Source organism: Chelmon rostratus, chromosome 1, assembly GCF_017976325.1.
Source record: "Chelmon rostratus isolate fCheRos1 chromosome 1, fCheRos1.pri, whole genome shotgun sequence".
NCBI lineage: Eukaryota > Metazoa > Chordata > Actinopteri > Chaetodontiformes > Chaetodontidae > Chelmon > Chelmon rostratus.
This window is the reverse complement of record NC_055658.1, coordinates 17030906-17057014: the sequence shown is the minus strand read 5'-3', so window position 1 is coordinate 17057014 and position 26109 is coordinate 17030906. Positions and strand designations below refer to the sequence as shown.

The 26109-nt window shown below is 40.3% G+C and overlaps 2 protein-coding genes across 2 annotated transcripts; both read left to right on the top strand.

Annotated features, from left to right (window-relative positions):
- Positions 1-1967: 1967 nt before the first annotated feature.
- aqp9b (aquaporin 9b) lies at positions 1968-14642 on the top strand. Its single transcript, XM_041936275.1, has 6 exons — positions 1968-2084; positions 2904-3030; positions 6085-6222; positions 6542-6660; positions 7755-7972; positions 12594-14642. Exons 1-6 carry the CDS (start codon positions 1983-1985, stop codon positions 12754-12756), a joined length of 867 nt encoding a protein of 288 aa, XP_041792209.1. The 5' UTR covers positions 1968-1982; the 3' UTR covers positions 12757-14642.
- A 3172-nt stretch (positions 14643-17814) lies between these two features.
- On the top strand, positions 17815-25826 carry lipca (lipase, hepatic a). Its single transcript, XM_041942967.1, has 9 exons — positions 17815-17896; positions 19839-20017; positions 20315-20494; positions 20638-20755; positions 20882-21115; positions 22622-22864; positions 24111-24225; positions 24630-24848; positions 25703-25826. The coding sequence occupies exons 1-9, from the start codon at positions 17815-17817 to the stop codon at positions 25824-25826; spliced, it is 1494 nt and encodes a 497-aa protein (XP_041798901.1).
- The last annotated feature ends 283 nt before the right edge of the window (positions 25827-26109 follow it).

Below are 26109 nucleotides of genomic sequence, written 5' to 3'. Positions count from 1 at the left end.
GTGGAATAAAAAAGTAGGTTTAATTCAAGCTGTGTTGATCATCTCACCAAGCAGCAGCTTTACATTTTAGATTCCATAACATGAGCCTGTTGACAGGACAAAGGAGTGTGGAGACAGATGTAGGCCCATCATTTGCAAGTCCCCGGAGGATGCTGTTCCTCCATCAGCACATCAGCCTGTTTTTCACAGCATGGGCGACACTCTCAAAGTGTCTGTTTCACATCAAAGACGACGTGCCTTAAACTGTGACACTGATTAATGCATTGAAAACATCCCATCCTCGGCCTGTCGCCTCACCTCTTCACAAAGCCCAGTGAACGGCAGATAAGACGGCCCGGTGTGACAAGCTGCAGCCCGCAGTCCAAATGTATTCATGGAGCGCCCTCTGTTGGATGAAGCGGGCATCGGACGTCTCACAGCCACACTCACATATTCAAGTTTTGTTTAACAGTAGCCTATTTACCAAGAGCGCTTTAATAAGATCAATGGGATGTTAATTGTTGGAGCAAAGGAGGAACAAGACAAGAGAGGTGGAAAAATGGCCGATTAGATGACTGAGAGAAGAGGAACCACAGCAGCAGCATGAAGGAGGTGAGTGAGAAAACTGTCTGATGTGCTAAAAAGAACAAAAAACGCGAGAAAGGTAAGAATGAAAACGGAAAAAAGAGGATTGAATAGCGGCTGGCTAAACAGCAGAGCCTAAATACACAATCAGGATGAGTGAGACAGGTTATGTTCTGTCTTGGTTATCACCTAACATATATTATACATTGATGTGAAAGACCCTGCAAATACAGCCCGTGTGATAGCTGTACGTCATTAAACTGTCTTTTAAATTATGCATCTGTTTATTTTCTTTTCTATTTTCATCTATTTATTTTTAATTTGGTATTTTTTTTAACTTGTAATAATTTACTTACCCAGTTTTCCTAATTTGCTAAGATAATTTAAAAAGTGTTTGTTTGTTTTTTATTTGAAATGAAGTAAAGTGCCAACATGAGACAAATCCACACATGATTTGAAACTGATAAATTTGTTATCAGGTAAAACTAATAAGTATAATCTGAATTGAAACAATTACAGTATATTTTAGCATTCAAAACAGCACAGGGGCACAGTTATCTGTGGTTTATTTATATAAGTGAATATTATCCTCATGAGGTTCTGTTAGAAATACTACAAATAAGACTTTAATACACCTGAAAGGCTGTCACTGTTTTCTTGCATGTATTATTATTATTATTATTATTATTTGTATGTTTTGTATGTTAAACTCAAACATCTAAACATCTGAATGGACAGAAAAAGATCAGTTTCAGTGTTGTCAACAATAAATTACGATGCAGCTTACCGAACTTTCAACTAAATGTGAACCAAATGTTGTGATTAGAAAGGTGACTGTCAGCTAATGTAATTGTTGGCGATGATGCAGACTTTCAGTCTTTCGATCCTGAATCAGAGTCGTTTTTCTGTCTTTCTTATTTCTTCACATGTCATATTGTGTCTGTGAGTCTCATGGCTTTGTGTTTAGTGATCCTCTCAAATATTCTTTGGGCTGATTTTTTTTTTTTCACCTTTCATTTATAGCCAAAGCAGCCTATTATCGACGGAATTTCTCATTCATTTTGCGATTATGTCCTTTTAAAATCGTATAACATCCTCCTTTAGTGTGAAGCCCGATTTACCTTTATTTGTACATCTGCCAAAACTGCCAAAAACATATGAACAAACCCAAACAAAGACTTTGTCAGGTCAGGATGTCAGTGATAAAAAGCGGACCCCTGGTGGTGACAGAGGGGAATGAATGCACAGAGCTTAACGCGCCTGTCGGCCTGCCGACGCCTGCACGGTCAGAGCGCACCGAGTGGGAGGCGGCAACCTACACCGACAATCACACACAGACTGACACATTGTTGTTGGCTGTTTGTTCTGGTCGGAGGAAGACATCAAGGAGCCGAAGGAAAAAAAAAAAAAAAAAGAACATGGAAAATGAGAGCAAGAGGAAGATGAGGGAGAGATTTGGCCTGAGGCGGGACATCTTTAGAGAGTTCCTGGCGGAATTTCTGGGGATATTTGTCCTGATAGTGAGTACCTCCCTCTGCACCTGTCACCCAGCTTAAACAGCCGCTTTAAAGCTGTGAACCAGTATGCTAATAAGGTGTCAAACTGGGTCTCCAGGGACCTTAACTGCTGTCTCTCATATGTCTCTATTAACAGATAGTATATTCTGGGAATAACAGGCTTCACTTTGATGTGCTCAGCTGTAATTTGCTCCTGACAATTATAAGAAGATGTTGCTGATGTGGGGCTGTTTTTCTTCCTCACAGCTCCTCCAGAAGTGCAATGTAACATAACATTTGAATCATTATAGCTTTAATAAGTCATTGTCTCCCAGTGATGAGGTTATGGAACAAACAATTAAATGAATTATATGCTCATTTCACTTTGCAGTGCAGGGAAGTGTCTGTGTTTTTCTGAGTTTCCTTCACATGCCTGCAAAGTTGCCTGCTTTTCAGTTATCATGTGTTTCTAGACTGGACTGTCCTCCACCTTGTCACCCCTGAGCTCCACCTGTCACCCCTGAGCTCCACCTGTCACCCAATGAGTCCACTTCAGTCTGTGATGCCACATCAGAGGAGTGGTGTAGCTTCCACAACAGCCCTTTTTTTAATTTTTTGGACCACCGCTCTCCTCTCAACACTCTGAATCACTTCTGCCTTTTACTTAATAAGTGGGGGATTCATTATTTTTCCAAGCTCCGACTTGGACAAATTGTATGTGGCAGTCGGAGGCTCTCTTTGGACAAGAGGGCTAGTGTTAATGGCGGCTATAATTGGAATAATTAAAAACAATGAGTCTTTCTACCTCCACCCTTTGTGTTTTTGTTCTTGTCTGTGTCCCAGCTCTTTGGATGTGGTTCAGTGGCCCAGACGGTGCTGAGTAAAGGGGCTCTCGGGGAGCCCTTGACCATCCACGTTGGTTTCACTCTGGGAGTCATGATGGCTGTTTACATGGCAGGGGGAGTGTCAGGTAACATCCTTGTATGGACACATACACAGCTCACATTCACTGCGATATTAAATCAACCACCTTCTAAAAAAGATTATTTCCATTATCAGTTACTCTGGAGATTATTTTCTTAATACTTGGTCACGAAAATGTCAAAAAATGCCCTTTTTTTATACTGTTTGTTCGTTTTTTGTCTGACAAACAACAACAGCAACAAAGATATTCAGTTTACACTGATATAAAACAGAGACAAGCACACATTCTCACAAATAAGGCTAAATCTAAAGAAAGTTTAGCATTTTAGCTTTTAAAAAATGACATAGTTATTACATAGTTGCAGGTAAAAAAAAATGTTTTGTTGTTGTTTCTGCTGTACCTGTGAGTGTATTGACATTAATGATAAAGGTGGTTTCTCATTAGTTCAGTAGTCCCTGAGCTCTTCAGTGAATGAAAAACAAGCGAAACATCTAATTATTTGATACTTTTGCCTGCACAAAGCTACAAACCCGGGCTGGTAGCAAAGGTCGTCACTCTGTGTTTGTCTGTGTTGGAGATGCTCTTTGCTCTTACAGCACAACAACGGTCTTCTGCAGGTTACTCTGTGCCACTGTTAGCTCCATCCTCAAAGTATTTACATGAAAAACCTTTGCAGGAAACGATCACGCTTCATTCTCATCTCGGATGACTGATATCATTGCATTAGCCTACTGATCTAGAAAGTGAGGTAATGTATGATGAAGACCAGTGTAGACCTTTGTTATGGACTAGCAATGTTACATAATGGAGAGCATTCAACACAAACTCACCTCTTTTCTGGTCTAGAAGGTTAAAATTACTAATACTTATTGGAAAATGTTTTTATTATTATTGGAGAGTAAGTTAAGTGCTTAAAGACAACTCTGCTGGGCTGATTGTCAGTGTAAGAGTGGTGTCAGTGTGCCGGAGGGCTGAAGATATTATGTCCTTATGTCCAAATGGGACTTTATAGGGTACATTCCTCAAGGATTACAGCAAGAGGAGCCCTCTGTGTGTTCCCTGTAATGATAGGGATAGGAGGGAAAGAGCTGCTAAATGTCACAGTGCTCCTCATGGGCTCGCTGAGCCAAAATAGTGAGTGTCCATTAATCAGCAATCAAGGGATTCATTATGTCGAGGGCTGCACTGTGCAGGCCTTCCATCGCTGTGGGGAAGTGCAAACTCGTCATCAACAGCAGAGAGGTCATATATATGTTGTTAGTAAATGCTTAAAGAAATAGTTGGATGTTGGTGAATATAGTTATTCTCTCATACTTAAATATATAAGATACAGTTATCTTAGCATAAAGAAATGGGGGGAAACAGCCACACCTACAAGCAGCCTAAAAGCTCATTAATTAACACGTTAGGTCTGGTTTGTTTAATCCATGCAAAAACCAAAGTGTGAGAACGACTGTGTTTTACGAGGTGGTAAAATTGTGTTTGGTTTTTGTACAAGTTACACAAAATTACAATAAGTTAGTAAGTGAGCCTTCGAGGTGCTGGTAAGTGGATTTCCTTACCTTCAGACAGAGCCAGGCTAGCTAAGCTAACCAGCTACTGGCTTAAACTGCATATTCACCACACAGACATGGGAGTGGTATCGATCTTCTCATCTAACTGAGTAATGAAGTGCATTTCCTAAATGTCCAACTATTCCTTTAGAACCTTTAAAAAGTCTATGCAAAGTGAGAGAGTTTGTGTTCCTGAAGAAAAAGTCGCAGGATGGCACCAATTCTCTCTTTATTGTGTGTATTTGAATATATTACAAATCATTCACTGAGAATTTGTCAGAGATTGGGAAAAGCACAATAAATGAATATATTGATATGATAATAAAGCTTTTTATCTCTGTCTTGTTTAGGATGGCTGTTGTGATCACCCTGACTCATGTTACAGTCTTACTTGTGCTACATGTTTAATGAGAGGAGTTGTAAAGCTTCAGAGGAATAGCAAAAAAGCCTGAGGACAGGGAGGTTAATATATGGAGAGCTTTTGCTGCATGACTGGGCCATTCAGCCCCGGGGTCCACAGCTCAGTGGGAAGCTTCTGTCCAACGACATCTCTGAAGATGATCATAGGTATTGGACTAATGAGCTTTACTGGGGCATGGGTCTCTGGAGAGGAGGGGGGTCAGGTGTGACAAGCCTGGCTTTCTAGGCTTCCCTGGCAGGGCGGCCCCATAGGAGAAGAAAACACAATTGTTTTCACTTTGTAGTCTCAGATTTTAGATGACAGTGTACCGTAAGTGTGACACATCATGGTCACTCTAATGACCTGCAGTCTACGTGTGCCTTAAGCAGATTCAGGCAGATTATGTCAGATGCAATTCAGACAGGCAGGTCTGGCTGGTTGTCGTGGTCAGTGTTTGTGAACAGGATGGGGAGATTAACAATGGGCGCATGGCTGATACCCCCAGTGGTGTTACCACAGCGAGGTCAAAGCCAAGATCCCAGAGTGTTAAATAAATGACCCCACACTGCCATCACAGCCCAGTAACATTTGGCTGGAATGTGTTCAAACACGCCTCTCAAGGACAATGTAGAATATAGGAAAACAGGCCGACCCCGAAGGCGCACAAACCCAGTGATCTCTGTCTGAAAACACCCTGAAAGTTTGGAACAAATGAGCACCAAAAGGTTCCAACGCAATGATCAGACAGCCAGTCGCGGACTGCTTTAATCCACTGAACTCATTTTACCTTCTCGCCTAAGAGAAGATGCAAGAGACTTTTAAAATGTCGTCCCTCTCGGCTCGGTCGCACATGTTTGAGATTTGATTTTGAGCTGAAATGATTAGTCAATTAATCAATTACAATTAAATATGATCTGCAACTATTTTGATAATTATTGTTTGAAGGGGAATATCAAAGGTCTTGGGGAGTACTAGTGCATATGCAAAAGAAGTTGTATAATGAAAGTAAACTTTAGCTGCAATCTTTATTCGATTTTTGTTTCGAGCCATAAACATTTTGTTGTTTGTTATTGTTGTTTTAGGCAAGCCTTGTGTAGATGCTACTTCATTTTGCTGATCTTTGTTTTGTTCGTTGCGTTGTTCCAGGAGCCCACGTGAACCCTGCAGTCTCTCTGGCCATGGTAATCCTGGGGAAGCTGCCTCTGAAGAAGTTCCCCGTCTATGTGGTAGCACAGTTCCTGGGGGCTTTTGCTGGATCCTGTGCTGTCTATGGGTTGTATTATGGTGGGTGTAGATGTCATTATTATCAGAAAACTCTCTCAGAACACAGGACTAGGAGGTTATCTGGATAGCCTTTCTGAGAAACCCAATCAAGTGTGAAACACTGACTAAAGTGAGGTTATCTGGCTAATTTAGCAATCCTGCTTCACGAGACGCTGTCCTGTATTGAAACAAATATCCCCATGCAAACAGCTTCCCAGCTATATTTGGGCACTGTTTTTATATCTGACTAACTAATAATAGAAACACAAATATTAGAGGAGCTTGTTTGTAATAATTGCATAAACAGTTGCTTATCTTTATTGTATTTTCTTTTCCACAGATGCTTTGATGGAATATACCAACGGAGAATTTGCTGTTACTGGTGCAAATGCTACAGCCAACATATTCGCATCTTATCCTGCAAAACATCTCTCAGTCCTAAATGGGTTTGTTGATCAGGTGGGTCTCAAGACTATCTTGTTATTTATAAATCCCCTTAAAAATATACAATGAAGACAGTGTCTAAGTAAGTGTCTAATCATGTAAAAATCCCAACCATATCCATGGAAAATGATTCTTTACTTAGTTTATACAAACTGACTGATAATGTTTTTGAATCTTAGATTAGAATCTTTTCTGTATGGAATTATTGATGTTTCCAACACCATTCTGTTCATATGGAAGCCACTCGAGCATACAGAGATACATGTGAGTGTGCATTTAGTGCAGTCATGGGTATGAATGCAAGCATTAATGGACACGTGAGCTGTTTACTGATGTACGAACAATTCTGCCTCGTTGCTGAGAATAACTTCCATCTGTTCTGGATGCGTATAAGGCGAGACGCACATTGTATATATGTATATGTGAAGGCAGTGTGGGCATTAAAGGTCTATATTTTTTTAACTTAAATGTTTATGTATCAAAATAAAGCCAAGATTTAAGATCACATTTACAAGTATTACTGATGTAAAGCAGCTACACCATCAGAAACATCAATAATTAATTTGCAGTTGCTATGTAGAGTTATGGTGAGACCCGTGAAGGAATCTGAGAGCAGTAGCAGGTTCTAATGGTGTGTTTTGATATTGGTCATTTATATTCTGTCGTTCGGATCACAGACTGTGTGCCTTTAAGTGGTCAAATTAGAGTCATTAGAATTAAACAAGATCAAGATTTTATAGACCCCTTTAAATATTATGTTTAATACATGAAAGATTATATTATTTGATGATCTAACTTTGCCATGTTGTTCTAATATGCAGCCATATGGGGCTGTGTAGTAGAGCTGCCTTGCAGACTGAAACCAGGGGAAGGGGGAAGTCCCATAATAAGCTTAGACAGAATAACTTAGGGCAAAGGGCACCACCGCAGATGAGGTAGCTCAAAAACATCCTCACAAAAACAACAACAAAGAAAGGGTAAGCGGTGATGTTTTATTTTTACACTTTAGGATTGCTCCCTTAATTTAGAACGGTAATGTATGTATTGTTGTAGTCTAGAATTTTGTGAATATGACAATATAAAAATTGCCTGACGCTTTTGTTTTCAAGGTAATTGCGACCGGTGCTCTGATCCTGTGCATCCTGGCCATCACCGACAGGAAGAATATCGGTGCTCCCAAAGGCATTGAGCCTCTGTGCATCGGCCTGATCATCATGGCCATCGGAGTGTCCATGGGTCTGAACTGCGGCTATCCCATCAACCCAGCACGAGACCTCGGCCCACGGTTCTTCACGGCTGTGGCTGGGTGGGGCATGGACGTATTCAGGTAATTTTACAGATGGGCTTGTTATCACCCATAAAGTACACAAAGTAAGTACTTACTTACTTACACAAAGTAAGTAAGTAAGTAAGAAATGTTTTCTGAGCTGCCTGCCTGGAAGAACTAAAAGTCCATTATTTAGTGCTGCTCTCACTCTCACCAGTGCCTGAGACGTAGTAGATGTGTGATGTAAGTAACGTTGCTCTTTCCTTTCCCACATGGAGAGCAGCATTTGTAGCTCCATCTCTATCTCTCTCGACAATCTGAATCAATATTTCAAAAACCATGCATGTATTTCCTGCATTTTGAATCAGGGCTGTGGGATTTAAGTGAATAGGGAGAGATTTTACGCATATGAATATAAAATATTTACCAGAATGGCACAATTGCATGTTCCTCAGCATCTTTCTTCCTTCATTCTCTCCTTGTCAGCGCAGCATTTCCTGGTCCTATTTTGTTTTGTTTTTATAGTTATGCATAAATTGACCTTTTAAAAATCAGATTTAGAAGTGCACAAAAAATGTGTCTTCTGTAATTTTTAAAACATCCTGAAAAGCAGTAATTTATTCTTTTGGCCACTTGGGGCAGCAGAAACACGCTGTGAACACAGTGTTGACATATCGCTGTTTACGTTAATATGCAGTTCCTTTGAACACATCCAGCAGTTATAGAGAAATATAATCATCATTTGGTCGTGTCGTGTTTATGGTGGGTTTATTATTATTTCACTGCTCTGTTTTGGTCCCCACCAACTCCTGGGAGAAATATCTGGCTCTTTAGCTCCTAAACGCTCCACAATGTTTCCCAGCTAGTCACTGACTGTGATCGTCAGCCTGTTCGTGCTGAGCTGGTAGTGAACAGTAGGTTTTACAGAGCGTAGCTGCCTGCTGTGAGCATGAGAGCCGCAAGAGTGAACCAAAACAGTAAAGCTGGATGGTTAGACGATGAGCTGAAACTCTGTAAAGCAGAGGGGAGGTGCACATTCAGGTGATAGTTGTCTGTAGGTTCATCACTACAAGTGACATTTCTCACTCTTACACTCTGTCATTTGATATAACATAAGATACAACTTTAGTAATCCAGCTAATTTACAGGCAGCAGGCGATAGCAGTTTGAAAACAAAGCAACAGATTAGAGAAATACAAAATACAAATTAAAAAAAGCTGATTAGATATATGTACATTTTATACAAGGACTTTCTAAAAAATATATATTGGCATAAAGAACTATTATTGCCATATTGCCATGAAAATATACTGCCAAGAATTCTATATACTTACACAGTTTTTACACAAATTGCACTTGTGTAGAAATTGCACGTGGTGGGTACAGATAAAGTAAATACGGACGTTATTATAAAAACAGCAAACCAGCTGCTTTAAAGAGCATGTAGTTCTTACTGTAGATTGCTCAGATCTGGTTGGCGTTTCATATTTTGGTCACTACTTTATGACTATGACCTTCAGTGTTTAGAAATTGAAGAAATTTGTTTTGCCTTAGGTCTGTATTTATCAGTGCAATAAAAAACATACTTATTCACTTAGACTAGTCAACCATTATGATTTCTCACTTTTTGATTATTTTTATTAAGTGTCATATTCCACTGAGAGACAACCAGATGCACTCGGTCGCTTCAACCACTCCAAAGTGCAGCTGCTGTTTAATAAAACAAAACAATTCTAACATGACACAGCGAGGGTGCCTCTCTCATGTCAGTTGTACACTTCAGATATTGTCTGCACGTTGCAGACAGTTCAGGGGACAATGTGCATCCCCATCTCGCATTCACTTTGGACTTTGCCAACAATGCAAACAAAGCAGTCATGCTACATGTATATAAACTAGGTGGCTCACAACAGCAGACTTTACATGCTGCACTCTCGCAGGGTACCACAGGGAGCATTTCCACAATCTAAAACCTCATACGAAAATATTGATCCTGTTCATGTCGACATCAATTGCTGTTGTTCTTCTTGAGTGTCACTGAGTGCAGCCTCCTGTCCAGTGTCTTGAGTTAAGCCTTAATTGTCACTGAGGCAAAGTAGCGTAATCCCTGGACAGCTGGAACACATTTCAGGCTCTGAGGATATCAGCGTTGGTTGTTTGGTGACTCGGTCAGTCAGTCGGACCAAAATTCAGAGGCTCTTTTTTTTGCAAAAACCTTACCAACGATAATAACAAGGCGTGCAAACTGTTGCCCCCTATAATATCCAAAGCTGTTAGCATTTCAGGAGCTGATCTGATCCACCCCTGGCACCTCTCCACCGAGCAGCTTTCTAACTAACCGCTGAACTCTGCCAATGAGGTACTGCAGGCTCAGAGTTTCCAGATCCTTCCAGGTCACGTTTGTGTCAGTGTTTCTTCTGCTTTTCACCAACTTCTGCTGAGAACTGTTTTCTGCCGAGATGATGAGTGGTTTACCAGAGTGTCACTGAGGTGCTCAGAAGATGCTCTCTGTCGCCTCTCGCAGCTCCATACAGAAGTACAACCTCAGAAATTGCAGCCCCTTTTGGTTTGATGGCAACTACCTTCTGCCAAAAACTGTGTTGCCTGTGTATGTTTTGACTGGCGACAGGCATATGCTGCTTGTGTTCCCAGTGCCCTCCCCCTTCTTTCAAACTCCTGCCCTTGAAAGTGTTAATATGTGGCTGTCAAACTAAGAAAAAACACTGCTTGGGTCATAAAAAAGCAGCATAAGCGCAGTCCTGAGTTATAGTTTTGTTCAGTTACAAGCGAGGATTTTTAAAAGCACAGCACACTTGATGTATCTTGAACACAATATTTCGGGGTTGAAGGCAGCCTGAAGGCCAATGGAAAGATACAGTCTCTGATGCTCTCTGTCTCCATCCCACAGCTATAACTATCAGCAGATGGCTCATGTGACATAACAAACATATAGCGAGATTGCTTTAATGCACACGTAAGCCGTTGGTGCTATCAGGTTCATAGCATGTATAAAGTATGTCCTAAATCTGACTTAATCTTATACATTGATGATATAAACATAGCAGCTACAAATGCAGCGTAATGTGAAAAGCACTCAAGTGAGGCTGAGGATTTCTGTACATTACATTCCTTTACAGCACTTAGTGTGGCAGTGATTCAGTGTCCACACAGCGTCAGTGTGACCCACTGGGTGTCCTGATCATCTTAGCCGTGGCCATAGATTAAAGTCTGTAATCCAGCCACCTCCCTCCTTTAGTCTACTTCCTGAATGCATACAGGAGACAAAGATGACCCTCTCAGACGCTTGTTTACTCTCAGGTCTGTGCATCAGCTCTGTTAACTGAAGCCCTTTCACCTGCAATGAAGGCTCCTGACAGCCACATTGACCAGCAGGACTCTAATCTCTTTGTCTGAGGTCAGCCAGAGTGAGAATGAGGACACATGCCATAGGTCTGACACACAGAGCTCCTTAAGACTTTACTGTAATCTGGGATAACTGCCTATAACTCGCCCCAGGCAGGATGATACTGACATAAACACACAGTTTGCAGAGGCACAGGACATGTCATCGAAAGAATGTGGCAGCAATTTGATGTTGTGTTTCTGTAAAAATGGGGGACTTGAGAGGCAGATTTTAGAAAAAGAATGTTCAAGAGTGAAGCAGCAGAGTCCAGATATCCTGACTTTTGTGTATCTGGTATGGGTCAAGTTGGATCCCACACTTCTCATAATGCAACTCAGCAGAGTCTTTCATTAAGCCACAATTACAAGTTTGTGATTTGTAAAGATGTTTGACGTCCAAGTGGTAACAATGATTGGAAATTTTGCTGAAGTATCTGATTTGGTGCTTAGTAATAGTAATAATGTGTCATTACAAACCAAACCAACATGGATTCCTCATGTCAGCCAAAGAAGAATTCGACATTTTTGGAGATACACTTATTCGCTTCGTCGCCGAGAGCACGAGCAGAGATGGAGAGCTTCATGGCTCTACAGTAATGTAAAGCTATCACTAGCAGCTGGTTAGCCTAACTTAGCTTAGCAAAAAGAGCAGTGACTTCCCAGAGTTTTGTCATCTCTGTGAGCATTGGAGACGCCAGGAAGTTACTGTGACGGAACAAAACGCAGTCCGCCACATAAGCAACCACAACAACACAACGTGTGATTTTTACACTTCAGTGTTTTCACAGATAAAACGAACAAGATAAAATGTCTTAATTAGTGAGCTTAAAAGGAGCAGGTAGTCATTACCTTTGGACAGAGCCAGGCTAGCTATTTCTTCTGTCTCCAGTCTTTGTGCTAAGCTAAGCTAACTGGCTGATAGCTTTACATTTATGAGAGTGGTATCAATCTTTTCATCAAACTCGTGGCAAGAGAATGAATAAGTCTATTTCCTAAAAAGTCGACCTGATCTTTTAATCTTTGTTTGCTAATTTGAAAGCCAAGACTACAGGACATACAGAACCATGTGGCATGAATGTGACATAAGACTCCCTGCCTGGTCGAACTGGTCATTTGAGTAGTTTTTTTTACTTGACAAAGCATCCTCAGAGCCACAGAGGTGCCAAACAAAGGTTTAAGATTGAATCCATGCAGGGTGCTGTGTAAATAATCGAGAATACAGCGTTAAATTGTATATCTTGTCATAATAATGACTGTGTATGGGTCCTCCTCCCTGCAGAGCTGGAGGCTGCTGGTGGTGGATCCCCGTGGCAGGGCCCATGGTGGGCGGAGCAGTGGGAGCAGGTGTTTACTTTCTCTTCATTGAGTTGCACCACCCCGAGCCTGAAAAACAGGAGGAGAACAATGTTCAGGACAAATATGAAATGGTAACGATGAGTTAAAATTTAGAACAAGGGTTGCAGAGCGAAGCAACAAAGCAGCTGATTTCGACCCTCCTCAGAAGGCAAAAATGGTCACCTAGGTGAAGCCGTTTTCTACATTTCTACAATGAACATTTACAGTGAGTGGTTTAATGCAAAGCATGCATCTGAGTGCACACATTTTAAAATATGCATGAATGTTTTATGAAGCCTTTGAAGTCCCTTTTTGTAGAAAGCCTGGTCTGTTTGTAGGCTTCAGGTTTTACCTGCCAGGAGCTCTTTCATATATCAGAATTTTAAACTCTCTTGTTACCTATAACCTCATTAGACATGAAGCTCTTCCTTTAATCCCATAATATCATAACCTTTTATGGAGAGTGTAAATATGCAGTATTCTTTATAGTCTCCTGTTTCCTAACTGGGATCACCTCCTCTTGTTAGAAATGTTTGCCAAGTTTCTGTACAGCATTTTTATTTTCACTACCTGACAGATGGGGTATTAAATACATACGTATCACTTATGAAACCATTGATTTCATGTATAAATGTAGTTATTTATGGTGTGGTATGGTGTGTTTCGTGGAGTGACGTCCTTGCTCTGTTTCATTTCATCCTTTGCATGCATGAAACAATGTGTGATTGATTACTTTATCTTGCGAACACTTTTATGCAGAAAATCCAGCCTTAAACACTTATTCTGGTTTTGCTTCTTTTTTATTCGTCTCCATTATTTTGTGGCACGTAAACTTAATGCTGGATTACACATTTACTCATTACAGGCACCCTTGATATATATCTTATCACAGGACATGAGTGTCTTCTTCTTCTTCTGCTAAAAAAAAAAAATCATTATTTTGTGTCCAGCACAAACTTCCTGTCACTGAACTTGCTGAACTGTACTCGAGTCAGTGCACATGCTGTATCAGGTGCAAACACTGGCTGTAACTGTTTACATTAAAAGCTGTAAAAAAAATGTGTCATAAAACACAAATATTTGGCGTGGCTTAGCTTTGGTTCCAAGTTCAACATCATAAATTGGGCAAAATGAGATACACTGCTTGGAAATGTAAAAGGTGTGAAACACTTGGCTTCATTAAATGTGCTGTGGAGTTACATAATGGTTGTAATGTCAACAGGCCGTGTTTTAGAATTTGTGACCCAGCGCGGCAGAATGAATAACAAGCTTTAGGCTCCAGAGTCAGACAGCAGGATACATTTAGACCTTTGCTGACGTTAATGTGGGTACCTGCTGTCAGCTGAGCAGGCGTTTACACAAACATTAATTGTGAGATTACATTGTTCTGCACTGAATGCCATTTTCACAACAGCACAATTGAAGTGTTCACTTGCAAAAACAGATAAAGACCTTGTTAAAATGAATAAACTAACGGCAGTCTGATTGATGATTGAGTTAAAAAACGTGAATTACAAAGATAAATCAAAATGACGATTTCTATTTTTACAAATGAATCTTTCAGTTTTACATTTGTAGACACCTTTCTGGCGACGTGACAATCATTTAAATTAGTTATAATGGGTTGGGGGTTTTTTTCATTTGTTTTTTATTTACTTTTGTGCAACAGAAAAAAATGTGAAGAGAATCAGCGGCACAGATGTCAAAGAGTGATTTTGTGGTGAGGTCTTTCACCACCACCAGTTTAACACGAATGAAGTGTGCCCATTAAAACCCTGTATGTGGCCTGCGTTTGAATCAGAGTAATTTCAGTGAGCATGTCTGAGAAGCAGCTGAAGGTGTTTGTGTCACTGAATCCATTCAGCTCGTCAGTGAACTGGTGTATATGTTGGTACTCGTCTCCCACTTGTCCCACACTCTGATGTTAGTGCTTCTGTCCTGACTGCAGCCTGTCAGGGAAAAAAAAACATTTTAATATTTCAAAAAGTTTTGTTTTTTGTTGCTTATTTTAAGTTGCTTTTTCTAACGTAGTTTCCGAACATTATTTTCTCAAGTACTATCTGTCTGAATTAGCTGTCTCTCTTTTACACTGTTCAGTGCATCTTAATATTGAATAAAGTTTGTTGAAATGATTTGTTTGTTCATGCTTCTGTAGATTTTAGAAGCTATAAATGATCAAGGGTGAATTACAATATATGATAGCACGATATTTTGTAATACAGAAGTGTGATGATACGCAGCCATGTTGTGTTTTCATTTAGAAAGCAGTGGATGCCAGAGGTTGAAAAACACATAATAACCACTGCTAAGTCAGAACAGAACAGAAAAAATAAGCCTTTTCGCAGCAGACTTTTTGACATGTCACTGAAAAGCACAAGTGTGACTAAAAAATGGGTGGTTGATGGATGAATTGCTTTTAGCTGCTTCAGTGTCAGGGTCCCATCAGTAATGCTATTAACACTTGGGCTTTTCCTACTATGACAAGGCAAAACGTCTGCTGTAAATAAAAGGTTATTTACTTAAGGGTTTGGTTGGCAATAAAAATACATATTTTTCCCATTAAAGTGATTTTTTTTTTCATTTTACACTGAGATCTTTAAAAAAATTAATATACAAATATATATATTTTTAAAATTGACCACAATGGTTTGAGACATTTTATGCTGGAGGAGGAGTAAGTCTTCTGAAGCTCATAGCTTCACCCCTAAAAATGAGCTAGTTTGATGTCCAGACAGACATTTGAATAGGTCAGGACCGGCCACGATGACCTCATTTCCAAATACGTCCTCACTCACACACCCACAACCACACACACACACACACACAGGTGCAACAGGAGTAGGACATACAGCAGAAATACATTAAAATCTAAAAGAAGACAACTGGAACTGGCTTATGTAACTTCTTGGAGAATGGATGAACAGTGTCAATGGTTGCAGAGCGCTTCCCCAGAGTGTATCCTCTCTTTGGCTTGAATAATAATGGATTTATGTAATAATGGACTGCACTAGCTACTGTGCAGCAGTCTCCTGTTCATGTGAAAGTATTCCTTCACTTTTTTGTCCTCAGTTTAATGAGGAGTTGTGTATTTGGACCCTTTTGGCTTCCTTGATTCATTCATTCAGTCTCATTCTCATCCTGATTTCTACTATTGTATTTTCTGTCTGAACTGGAGGAACTTTTATATTTGTTCAGCATGCCCAGACACGAAAGCAAACACACACACACACACACACACACACGCACACACACACAATTACATAGACTTATGTACATTCATTTCCTGTATAGTTTCCTGTATAGTATAGTAACTCTAACCTTAACCACTGGCCCAAAATTCAGCTGTTGTCCAGTTAGGGACATGGCTTTTGTCCCTGATTGCATCAGCCCTCCCAAGATAACTGGAGTCAGAAAATATGTCCCCGACATGGCCTAAGTCATACCCACCCTCACGCGCGCACACACACACACACACACACACACACACACACACACACAAGCCCACACACTCACACACAGTACTTGGAAAAGCAAAGGTTCATCATGTTTGCTCTTCCTGTTCACCTGCAGATGTGACATCACACATTAGATAATCTGTGACTTTAACTCTTTTGCTGCTGAAATGAACGGAGGCTTTGAAGAACATGTTTACAGTGACTGTACTGTTGTTCTGTTCATGCTTAATCCAGCAAACAGAAGCAGACACCGTGTGTGTGTATATGTGTGTGTAACTGCTGACCTGAATCAGCACATTGTTCTATACTGACATATTCTATAAATACATCCAGTATGAAAAATGCATGAATGTGAATGGCTTAACATGACTTAATTATAATTTGATTTCCGCATCAATTAATGACACCACATGCAGTCAGTGACTGTATCTGAATTTCCAAACAGTCTCAGAAACTGCTGGTTGGGACATACGGACAAACAGCATCAGTTATGAGTCTAATCATGTGACATTATCGTCAATGGGACATGTATTTTTTTGTTTTTTGAACATTCTTTTTATTGACAACTCACCAACATATAGAGTATTTGCATAATAGGTCCAGGAAAACACACACAGCATTCATCTATTCACCACAGGTGTCGTACATCAACAAAACAACTTCCTTCATGCCAAACTGCACTTAATTCCTGGAGGATTCTGCAGTCTCTCCCAGTTTCTTACCAAAAGATGAGTTCTTCCACCAACAAGGTATCTCAAATTCTCTAAATTGACAATATAAGATAGCAGAAGGAGAATCATCCCCAACCCATTTTGCCATTAAAGCCTTTTTAGTCAACATTAAGAGAAACTGAATGGTGTCTCTGTGTACCTTCAAACAATCATCAATATGAGGGTCTCCATGACCATTAAGTGACCATGAACCTTGTTTGTGTACACACACCGTTTAACTCAGATAAACTCTCTCTTGAAAACAGTCCTGAGAAAAGCTGATAGAAGATATAAAATTACTAACAAAAGTGAGCACTGTTTGATTTGATCAATAATCTCCTAAAACAGCGTGCCAGAATAGAATCTATCATGAAAATCATTGATTTTGTTAGATTGTTTCGCCTAAAAAAGATCATCTCAAAGTGTGTTTTTTTTTGCTAGACTGAGTGCACAGGGTACATGAAGTGCTGCTTTTCAACTGTTCAAACATGTATTGCAGCATTGCAGGGAAATCTTATTTTTGGACGGCTTTAGTCATTCGTGTTTTGTCCGTAGACTAAAGTCCAGCTTCAACCTGGTAAAAACTACATGAAGAACATGTCTTGCTCTTGTAGGTGGGACAATCAGAGGCTCTGAATGAAAGATCTGAGTTCATTTCTGCCTCCCAGTCACTATCAGCACATTGTACCTGATCCTCTCCCTGTTCATACCTCTGCTCTTTCACAATAACTTCGATCTACACGGACCGGCCCCCAGCCAATCAGGATAGGACCTAATCCTCCCAATCCATAAATGTCCCCTCTCTTTCTGTACAGTATAGTACAATGTGTTTCCCACTTCAAGCCTTAGGACAGCAATGAAGCTTCTTTAAAAGAGCTCACACACCCAAGGACAAAACGATCTCACTGTCAGACTCAGTGTTACCTGCATTTCCCCCCACTAAAGATTTTAAGTCTGTTCTCATCACCTGTGGGAGACGTGTTGGCTCAGAGGAATTATAATGTCAGGGGTCAAACTCCTGTGCTATTTGCTGCTAACGTATCACCTCAGTGAGGCGAAGAAAATCAAGGGAAACAGACCAGGTGAGTGAAATGTCAAGTTTAAATGATTCTAGAAAAGTGTGATAAAAGACGTTTGTTGCTTTGCTTGAACTACTTTAATGTTGGATTAGACTAAAAAAAATCCAGAATAGTTGACTGATTGACAGTTTGCTTGTATTTACATGTGTTCTTAGAATTTATTTGTCTGATATTATCATAGTTCAAAAAATGCAAGACTCCCTAAATGTACTTGTACACCTCTGAATCAGCCAGTGTCACACTGTCACTTCTTGTATTAGAAGCAACAAATTATGTAATCAATATGAAGCTCCTGGTGACAGCTTTCTAACAGGGGGCACCAAACTGCAGTCTAAAAATTGGGCTTTCAACCAAATTTCCTCAGATGTTCACTTAACTTCACAATTTATAGTGAGAATAAATTGACCCTGAAAATACCACATATTCTTAAACAATATGATGCCGTGTAAAGTATTTCCGAAAGGAAATCAGTGTTTTATGGTTTAACCATATATCTAAGACAGATATTTTCACTTAATTGGAAACTTCAGGATAAAGAAAAAAAAAACATTGGTGGGTTTGAAAGCTCAGCTGCACAACATACATTTATAAAGATGAAGCCTCCTTTGGGCGATCTTTTTCTTGTTCGTTTGAAGACTATCAATTCAAAATACATCATGAAACAATCCATCAAATGTCCCTTCTAAAATCTACTGAAGTACTCAGAATCTCCTGATTTCTTCTCATCTTGTTCTTGTTTGTTTTGTTTATGCTCCTGGGAGAATACCTTTTTTTGGGTCAAGCAAAACTCCATTGATAATTCTCACATTTAAAAAAATCTTTTGAACAACAGAAATGGAAATGGAAAGCACATTCTAAGGCTCTTGTTGTTGTATTATGCGTTGAGAATTATTGAATTGTGAGTCCATTCACGTTTTGAATTGAATGATGAATGAATTGTTACACATTATGGAGGCTGTAGCAGAAAACGTAGTCGAACAGCTACAATTAAATCTGTGTTTAAAGTTTTCACTTTTTTTTGTTTAAATTTGCTTAAATTGTGTTTTTGGACGTTTGTTCATGATAACTATGAAATATGCAAATTTCATACTCCCAAGTTTTCTCCCAATCAACTCTCTTTCTTTTGGTGTTTTTTTTTTTTTTAAATCCTCACAATAAAAACAACCTGAACATTTTTGAACATTGAACTAATTACAGTCAAAGATTTGTAAAGTACACTCTGGTGCTCTGTTACTGATCAGTCAGACTGTTTTTAATTGCTCTCCGTGTTCATATGGATAAACAGTCACAACAGTAAAGAGACACACCAAGAGTTTAATGAGCAGAGGGGTGGATGATGGATGGATAATTATTTTCATTACTTTCACTGTGGAAATGTTTTCATCATGGGCTTCATATCAGCAACCAGAGCTCATCATCGGATGGCAACTGTATATATACTGGAGGCTGAGGCGCCTGGGTTTCTGGCATTATTGACATTAAAGTGTTAGAATAATAAATATGCTGGACATGAATCAAGGAACAGCCATTAAGGAAACATCATGATAGATTTTCTTTGGAGGAGGATCTATAAAGTTTGTAAGTAAGATTTCTGAGGTTTCTGGGCTGTGGCTTTAAACATGTTAAGGGAGGAGGAGTTTATATAAGAAATTACGGGAAAAGTCTGGCATAGATTAACTTGATGGGACTTTTTGTGACGTGTTATCTGTGTGCATCTGCCAAAGAGGTCTGCATGACCTGGAAACACAGTTAAGTGCTTCTGAAAGGGCCTTTACTAAAAAGATCTGATTTCTCCCTTTCTGCATGCATCAATTAAAACATTTCCAGGTATTTTTTCGTAATTATTTACCTCAAAGTAAACAGATCCAGCACAGCAGCATGATGTGCATAGTAATCATGAAGAACAGACAGATGACTCCTCTGCTGTTTGGTTTCTGAGGTGTAGCGGACAGAGAACAGAGGGGAGTCCTGAACGCAGCAGAGCAGCATGTTAGCAGCTCAATCTTCAGGCTGTTTTCAGGAGGCGAGGACAACTGTGCACTGGACCCTCTGCAGCTGCACACTCTCACCTCCTGTGGCTTCAACAGCAGTAATCCCCTCATCATCATCACTCACGGGTGGTCGGTAAGGTCAACTTTTCTTCCACTTCACCGACTTGAACCACTGGATACAAAACACAGAACTCGGACCAATATGGGGGAGTAGCTGGTGGCATAGTTTCAGATGTAAATGTTTCACATGAGTCATGTTCAAAACCCTGAGACATACTGAAATAACTAAAGAATATATGTCGGTTAAATGCTTGCAGAGACTCATTTAAATCTGAGAGGTTACACGTCAATATTTGAACTTTCTCTCACATCACTGCGTCCAGTGTTTCATTCAAACACATTTCTCACGATCGGTCTTGTCTTTCCTGAGGTGGATGGTATGATGGAGAGCTGGGTGCTCATGTTAGCCACAGCCCTGAAGACGAACCTAATAGATGTCAACGTGGTGATTACGGACTGGCTGTCCCTGGCTCACCAGCACTATCCCACAGCAGTACAGAGCACCCGCACTGTTGGAAAAGACATAGCTCACCTGCTGCAGTCACTACAGGTCAGCAGAAAGTTCTCTACTGAAGGCTGCTAAAATCTGTTGAATTACTACATTTTATACTGAAGAGGTGGTTTAACACACAATGCACAAACCAGACTTAAGTCAAAGGTCTTAAATTATGTACCTGTCATAAACCCCAACAGGTTCACTACCAGTACCCAGTTAGAAAGGTTCATTTGATTGGCTATAGCCTCGGCGCTCACATCTCTGGATTTGCTGGAAGCTATCTGGAGGGTTCGGAGAAGATTGGAAGAATTACTGGTGGGTGTTTCTGTAATAACAAATTCACTGGCTAAAACAAATGTAATTTGTAAAAAGTTTTTTTTTTGATAGTGAACTTATTTAGTATGTCTTCTGTAACAAAGATTGGATATTGTACCTGTCCAGGTCTGGATCCAGCGGGGCCACTGTTTGAAGGCATGTCTCACACAGACAGGCTGTCTCCTGATGACGCTGAATTTGTGGATGCCATCCACACCTTTACCCATGAACGTATGGGCCTCAGTGTAGGCATCAAGCAAGCTGTGGCACATTATGACTTTTACCCCAACGGAGGAGACTTCCAACCAGGATGTGATCTGCAAAACATTTACGAGCACATAGCCCAGTACGGGCTTCTGGGTATGATAACAAACACACTACAACACCGTAGAAAATTATGACAAATATATACATGTACTTATTATAACATAAAATAGCATAAAATCTAAAGCATTGCAGGTGGCCATGAGAAGCTGAAATGTTTATTACACCCCACAATACCAATGTTGGACAGAAAGAACATCCTTTTTATTGAAGTAGGCTAAAAATGAAGAATTTCTGGTTTTGACATTTTTGCCTATACACACTGAAAAATTTGTCCACATGGTGGTGCTATAAAAAGGTCAGGGTGTCTGCCGGAAAGTTGGTCATTACTTGTCCTGTATCTTTAACAAAAAGCTGATAATTTGATTTAATGACGGTGACTGGAGAAAGTTAATCCTCTGGGGAGCGTGAATTAACTCAGAAAAGTGCATTTCATGACATTCTGCCCAGTTGATTTTAATATTTCTTGTGTAAGAGTAAAACATTTTAGCCTGACGGTGGAGTAAGGAAGCCGCAGTAGTCATCAGGATTCAACCTCTGAGAACCATGATATGCAGTCAAACATTTGCTGTGATCGTAGCCAGAAGATGTCATGACTGACTTTGCTGTCATCCACTGTTACCTCTGGCTTTACAAACAGTCACCTACAATCAAGTGGAATATTTTGATAAGATTAAACCCATTTTAGCATTGCCACATATTTTGTAAAACAAATAGTCCTTAACAAAGCCAGACCAAAGGCCGTTCTAGTTCCTTCTCAGGGACACCAAAGCTCATTTTGTGTGTATTCAGGTCTGGATGACTCTCCTTCAGGAGTCAACCTTTCCTCTGCCTGAGCAGACATGTCACGTCAGCTCTCTGGTCCCCCTGTGTGCAGTTTACAACCCTGCATCTGAGAAGCAAATGCACAACTCCAATCACAGCAATGTGTTCGGCTGCTTAACGGCTTATTGGTTTGCCTCCTCCTCCGCTCTATCATAACATTTTTTTTTCTTAATTGGTTTTGCCACCTCAAAACACTGGTTTAGAGGGAGTATCTTGGGCTCCAATCCATCTTTTGCTTATTGACAGTTTCTTGTTCTGTGCTCAGGCAGATGCATTTAATTCCCTCCAGTCGAACACAAGTGGCTCTGGGATTTCTGGTGCTTCTCAATCCAAAACACATCCGCATAATATGACAGCGAGAGCCACATTAAAGCATCTGTCATCCTCAGGAGTTAATTAGCAACATGTGCCTTCCTCCGCTCTGTCCGTCCCTCTGAGCTGAGCTGCCTCCAGGCTACACGAGTCTGCTCAGAGGAAAGGCCTTCAGAGCAGACCAATACAGACATAATGAGACGTGATGGAGGGGCAGAATGATAGATGTCAGGCTTTGGTGATAATGAAATCAATTCCAACATAATGGTCAGAAACTATGATTAAGGCACTCCACAGCCTGTCAATCCACAGGAGAATAAGCTGTGTGGAAATGATCTGTTGTTAAAAAAACTCAACGTCTCCTGCTTTAAATGTCGACCATCTTTTTCTTATTTCCTCCCGCAGGTTTCGAACAGACGGTGAAATGTGCTCATGAGCGGTCCGTCCATCTATTTATCGACTCTCTGCTGAATAAAGACAAGCAGAGCGTGGCCTACAGGTGCAGCGACAAAAGCGCTTTTGAGAAAGGCATCTGTCTCGGCTGTCGGAAGAATCGCTGCAACACGCTGGGCTACAATATCAGAAAGGTGCACAGCGGCAACAGCAAGAGGCTCTACCTGAAAACACGCTCTCGGATGCCTTACAAACGTATGTGGTTGTCCCCATCACTTCAACATTTAAACACATTTAAGATACATGTATACGTCTGCAGTCATTATATACTCGGTTTACAGCATGATATATTTTACTGTATTCCTTCGCACCACGGAGCTCCACTGTTGTCCAAAAGCTATTAAAAATACAATCAGCCACATCATTACACTGGGTGACATATTGCACTGGTTGCAAACATGGGCACTGAAGTTTAGTTTAAGTCAATCCCACTTGTTCTGCCCTGCTGCTATAAACACTAACTAGAGCACCAAATGTGTATTAATCCACCACTGAAAATAGTTCCCAATGAATTCCCAATGAATGCTTTAATTTAGCTAAAAGCTCTGTTTTAGCTAAAAAAAAACAAAAAAAAACTGTTTGCTAAAAACTATGGTGGCCTGCTTTTTCAGGAAATTACTGAGCTTTTTAAAAAAGTAAACTAAAATATTTGTGGTGAGATTAACATCTTTAGTAGGAACAAATGGCGTTGGGGCTGAGTGCCACAGACAGGCTAGGAAAACTCAGAAAGTAACTAAAAACAGACATTGTTGGTTTTTGGTATTTTCGTGGGATTAGCAGACAATAAGAACAACCAGAACAATATCAGCGATTACCCAGGGCCACTGTGAAGGATTATTGAAATTCTAACTCTGCTGCCCCCAGTGGCGGCATCAAAAAATGCACCAATACACACTACTCCTCACCTTACTCCAGCACACCTGACCTGGGAACAGAAGTGGTGGAAATTAGCTAAATATATTTACTCGAGTACTATAATTTTGAGGTACTTGTACTTTACTTGAGTATTTATGAAAACTTTATACTAACATAGTCTTTTTTACTGCACTACATTTATATGACAGCAAGTTACTTTGCACAGATTGTCCATTTTCCAAATCTAACATTTTTTTCTGCTTCTTTATGCTTCTACTTCACTACAATTCAGAGGCAGATGTTGTACTTTTACTTGTACTTTACTACTATGCTATATTTATTTGATAACTTTACTGATTCAGATTAATAAAACAAAAATAATCAATTTAAAGTGTCAGTGGGTCTGCTAATTCAAAGTGACTCTGTTTGCATTATACAGAAATATGATAAAGTGTGACATGATGGCTCTCTGGCTCTCAGTATTAACAGTCATCAAACTAAATGGAATGCTACACATCAGACAAATGCAAAGATGTTCAGAAAACAAACTCTTCCTCTTCTTCTGTTTCTGGCTTCCTCTCTGCAGTCTATCATTACCAGTTCAGGATCCAGTTTGTCAACCAGATGGAGAGGATCAAGCCTTCTCTCACCATCTCCCTCTCTGGAACAAAGGAGGAGAGTGGCGACCTCCCCATCACTGTGTGAGTACTGTATCACCTCCCATCAGGCTTACATTATGTCCCGTCTACTGTATGCTCAGTGGACTGACTCTCTGACACATGCAATGTGCAGCTGGGCTCTCAGCTCTGTAAAGAAAGAAAGCACGTTAGGAGAGCAGCTGACACACATGGAAACAACCGGAGCTGCTGCATGAAAGAGAACTATAAATGGGGATGATGGAGTAAATAATTTACTCAAGACACTATTCCCTGACGAGTGTGTATCAAAGAGCCTTAGAGGAAATCTCATGTGCTGACCTGCTTTAGTTGTAGACCATCAAGAGGCTTTTTGCTTTGTAATAGAGAAACGTGACAGCCTGTTGCAGAATGTAATAATCGAACTGTGTCTGCTTTGTTTTTGTGTCTTCCCTTTTAAACTCTAACAGCACTGAGACGATTTTGGGTAATAAAACCTTCACCTTCCTGATCACCCTGGACAAAGACTTAGGGGATCTGATGATGCTCAGATTGCACTGGGAAGGATCGGCCATGTGGACGAACGTGTGGAACCGGGTGCAGACCATCATTCCCTGGGGCGGCCGGGAGAGGAAGCCGCTGCTGACTGTGGGCAAGCTCAGTGTCAAAGCAGGCGAGACGCAGGAGAGGTACAGCTCCACCTTACAGGGCAGCAAGTGTTCAGATGTTTTCAAGAAGCAACACACACAGCAAAGAGCAACACTGGCTCAACATATCACGCTGCATTCCCCACATGTCGTCAGCTATTTGTCCTACAGCTCTTACAAGCATCAAATGTCTTTTATAGTTAATAACCACTTTGAAGAGATGGTTGTTTAAGATGTGCATCATATTTTAGAAGCTGATTATACTTTTTGCATGAAAAAATCGTACTCTGCAAAGTAACTTGCTGTCATATATGTAAATGCAGTGGAGCATAAATGACGATATGACTACTATGAGGTGCAGTGGAGCAAAAGTTCTGAGTACCATAAAATGGAAATAGTCAAGTAAAGTACATATACCTCAAAACTGTACTTAAGTATAGTAGATGTAAATGTGCTGCACTGCAGGGCAGGAGCGCACAAGAACAGCTGAGTGAAAAGAAAAATATTTGTGCTGTATTAGAGGATTATTTGTATCATTAGTAAATGTATACATGTTTAGCTGTCACATATCATGATTTATTATAGTTAAGGGTGTCATTCTTTCGATGCATTGAGTGCCCCAACAACGTTTGTAAGTTAGAAAACATACTGATTACTACCTACTAATTGCTTAAAATACTTATAAACACATTCAATAAGGAATAAATGTACGTGATTTCAGCTACAATAACATTTTGCCGTGTCCCGCTCTCGACAGCAGAGACACCTTCTGCACTGACACAATCGCGGACTTTTAATGCCACCTAGTGGATCGTTTCCCCACACTCACACTGAATCAGTTCTCATCATTCATCTGCTACACCTCACCATGTCAACACTATGCTTCTGTCTTCTAGGACGTCTTTTTGTGCCATGACAGACGATGGACAACAAGTTGAAGTGTGGCAAGACAAAGTGTTTGTGCGCTGTATAGAAGACAAACCAAGACAGCAGAGAAGGAAGCACAACAGGCTTGTGTGAGTCCCTGAACCTGTTCAACAGACTGGAGATCACTGATGGATGCCCTGGAAGCTCACAGCTGGATGAAACTCTGTAAACTCCTCAAAGTGTGGCTGTGCAGATTTAGGAAGTAAATCAGATGATTAATTAATTAAGATTTGGCACTAAACAAATAGTGATAAAGTTTATCAGGAGAATTGAACCCTGGGAAGCCGAGGCTAGAAAACAACTAGCAGCTATTGTAAACTGTGTTTACAATGTACGGAAAGGTCTTTTAAGTTTGATAATGTGATCAAGTTACCAC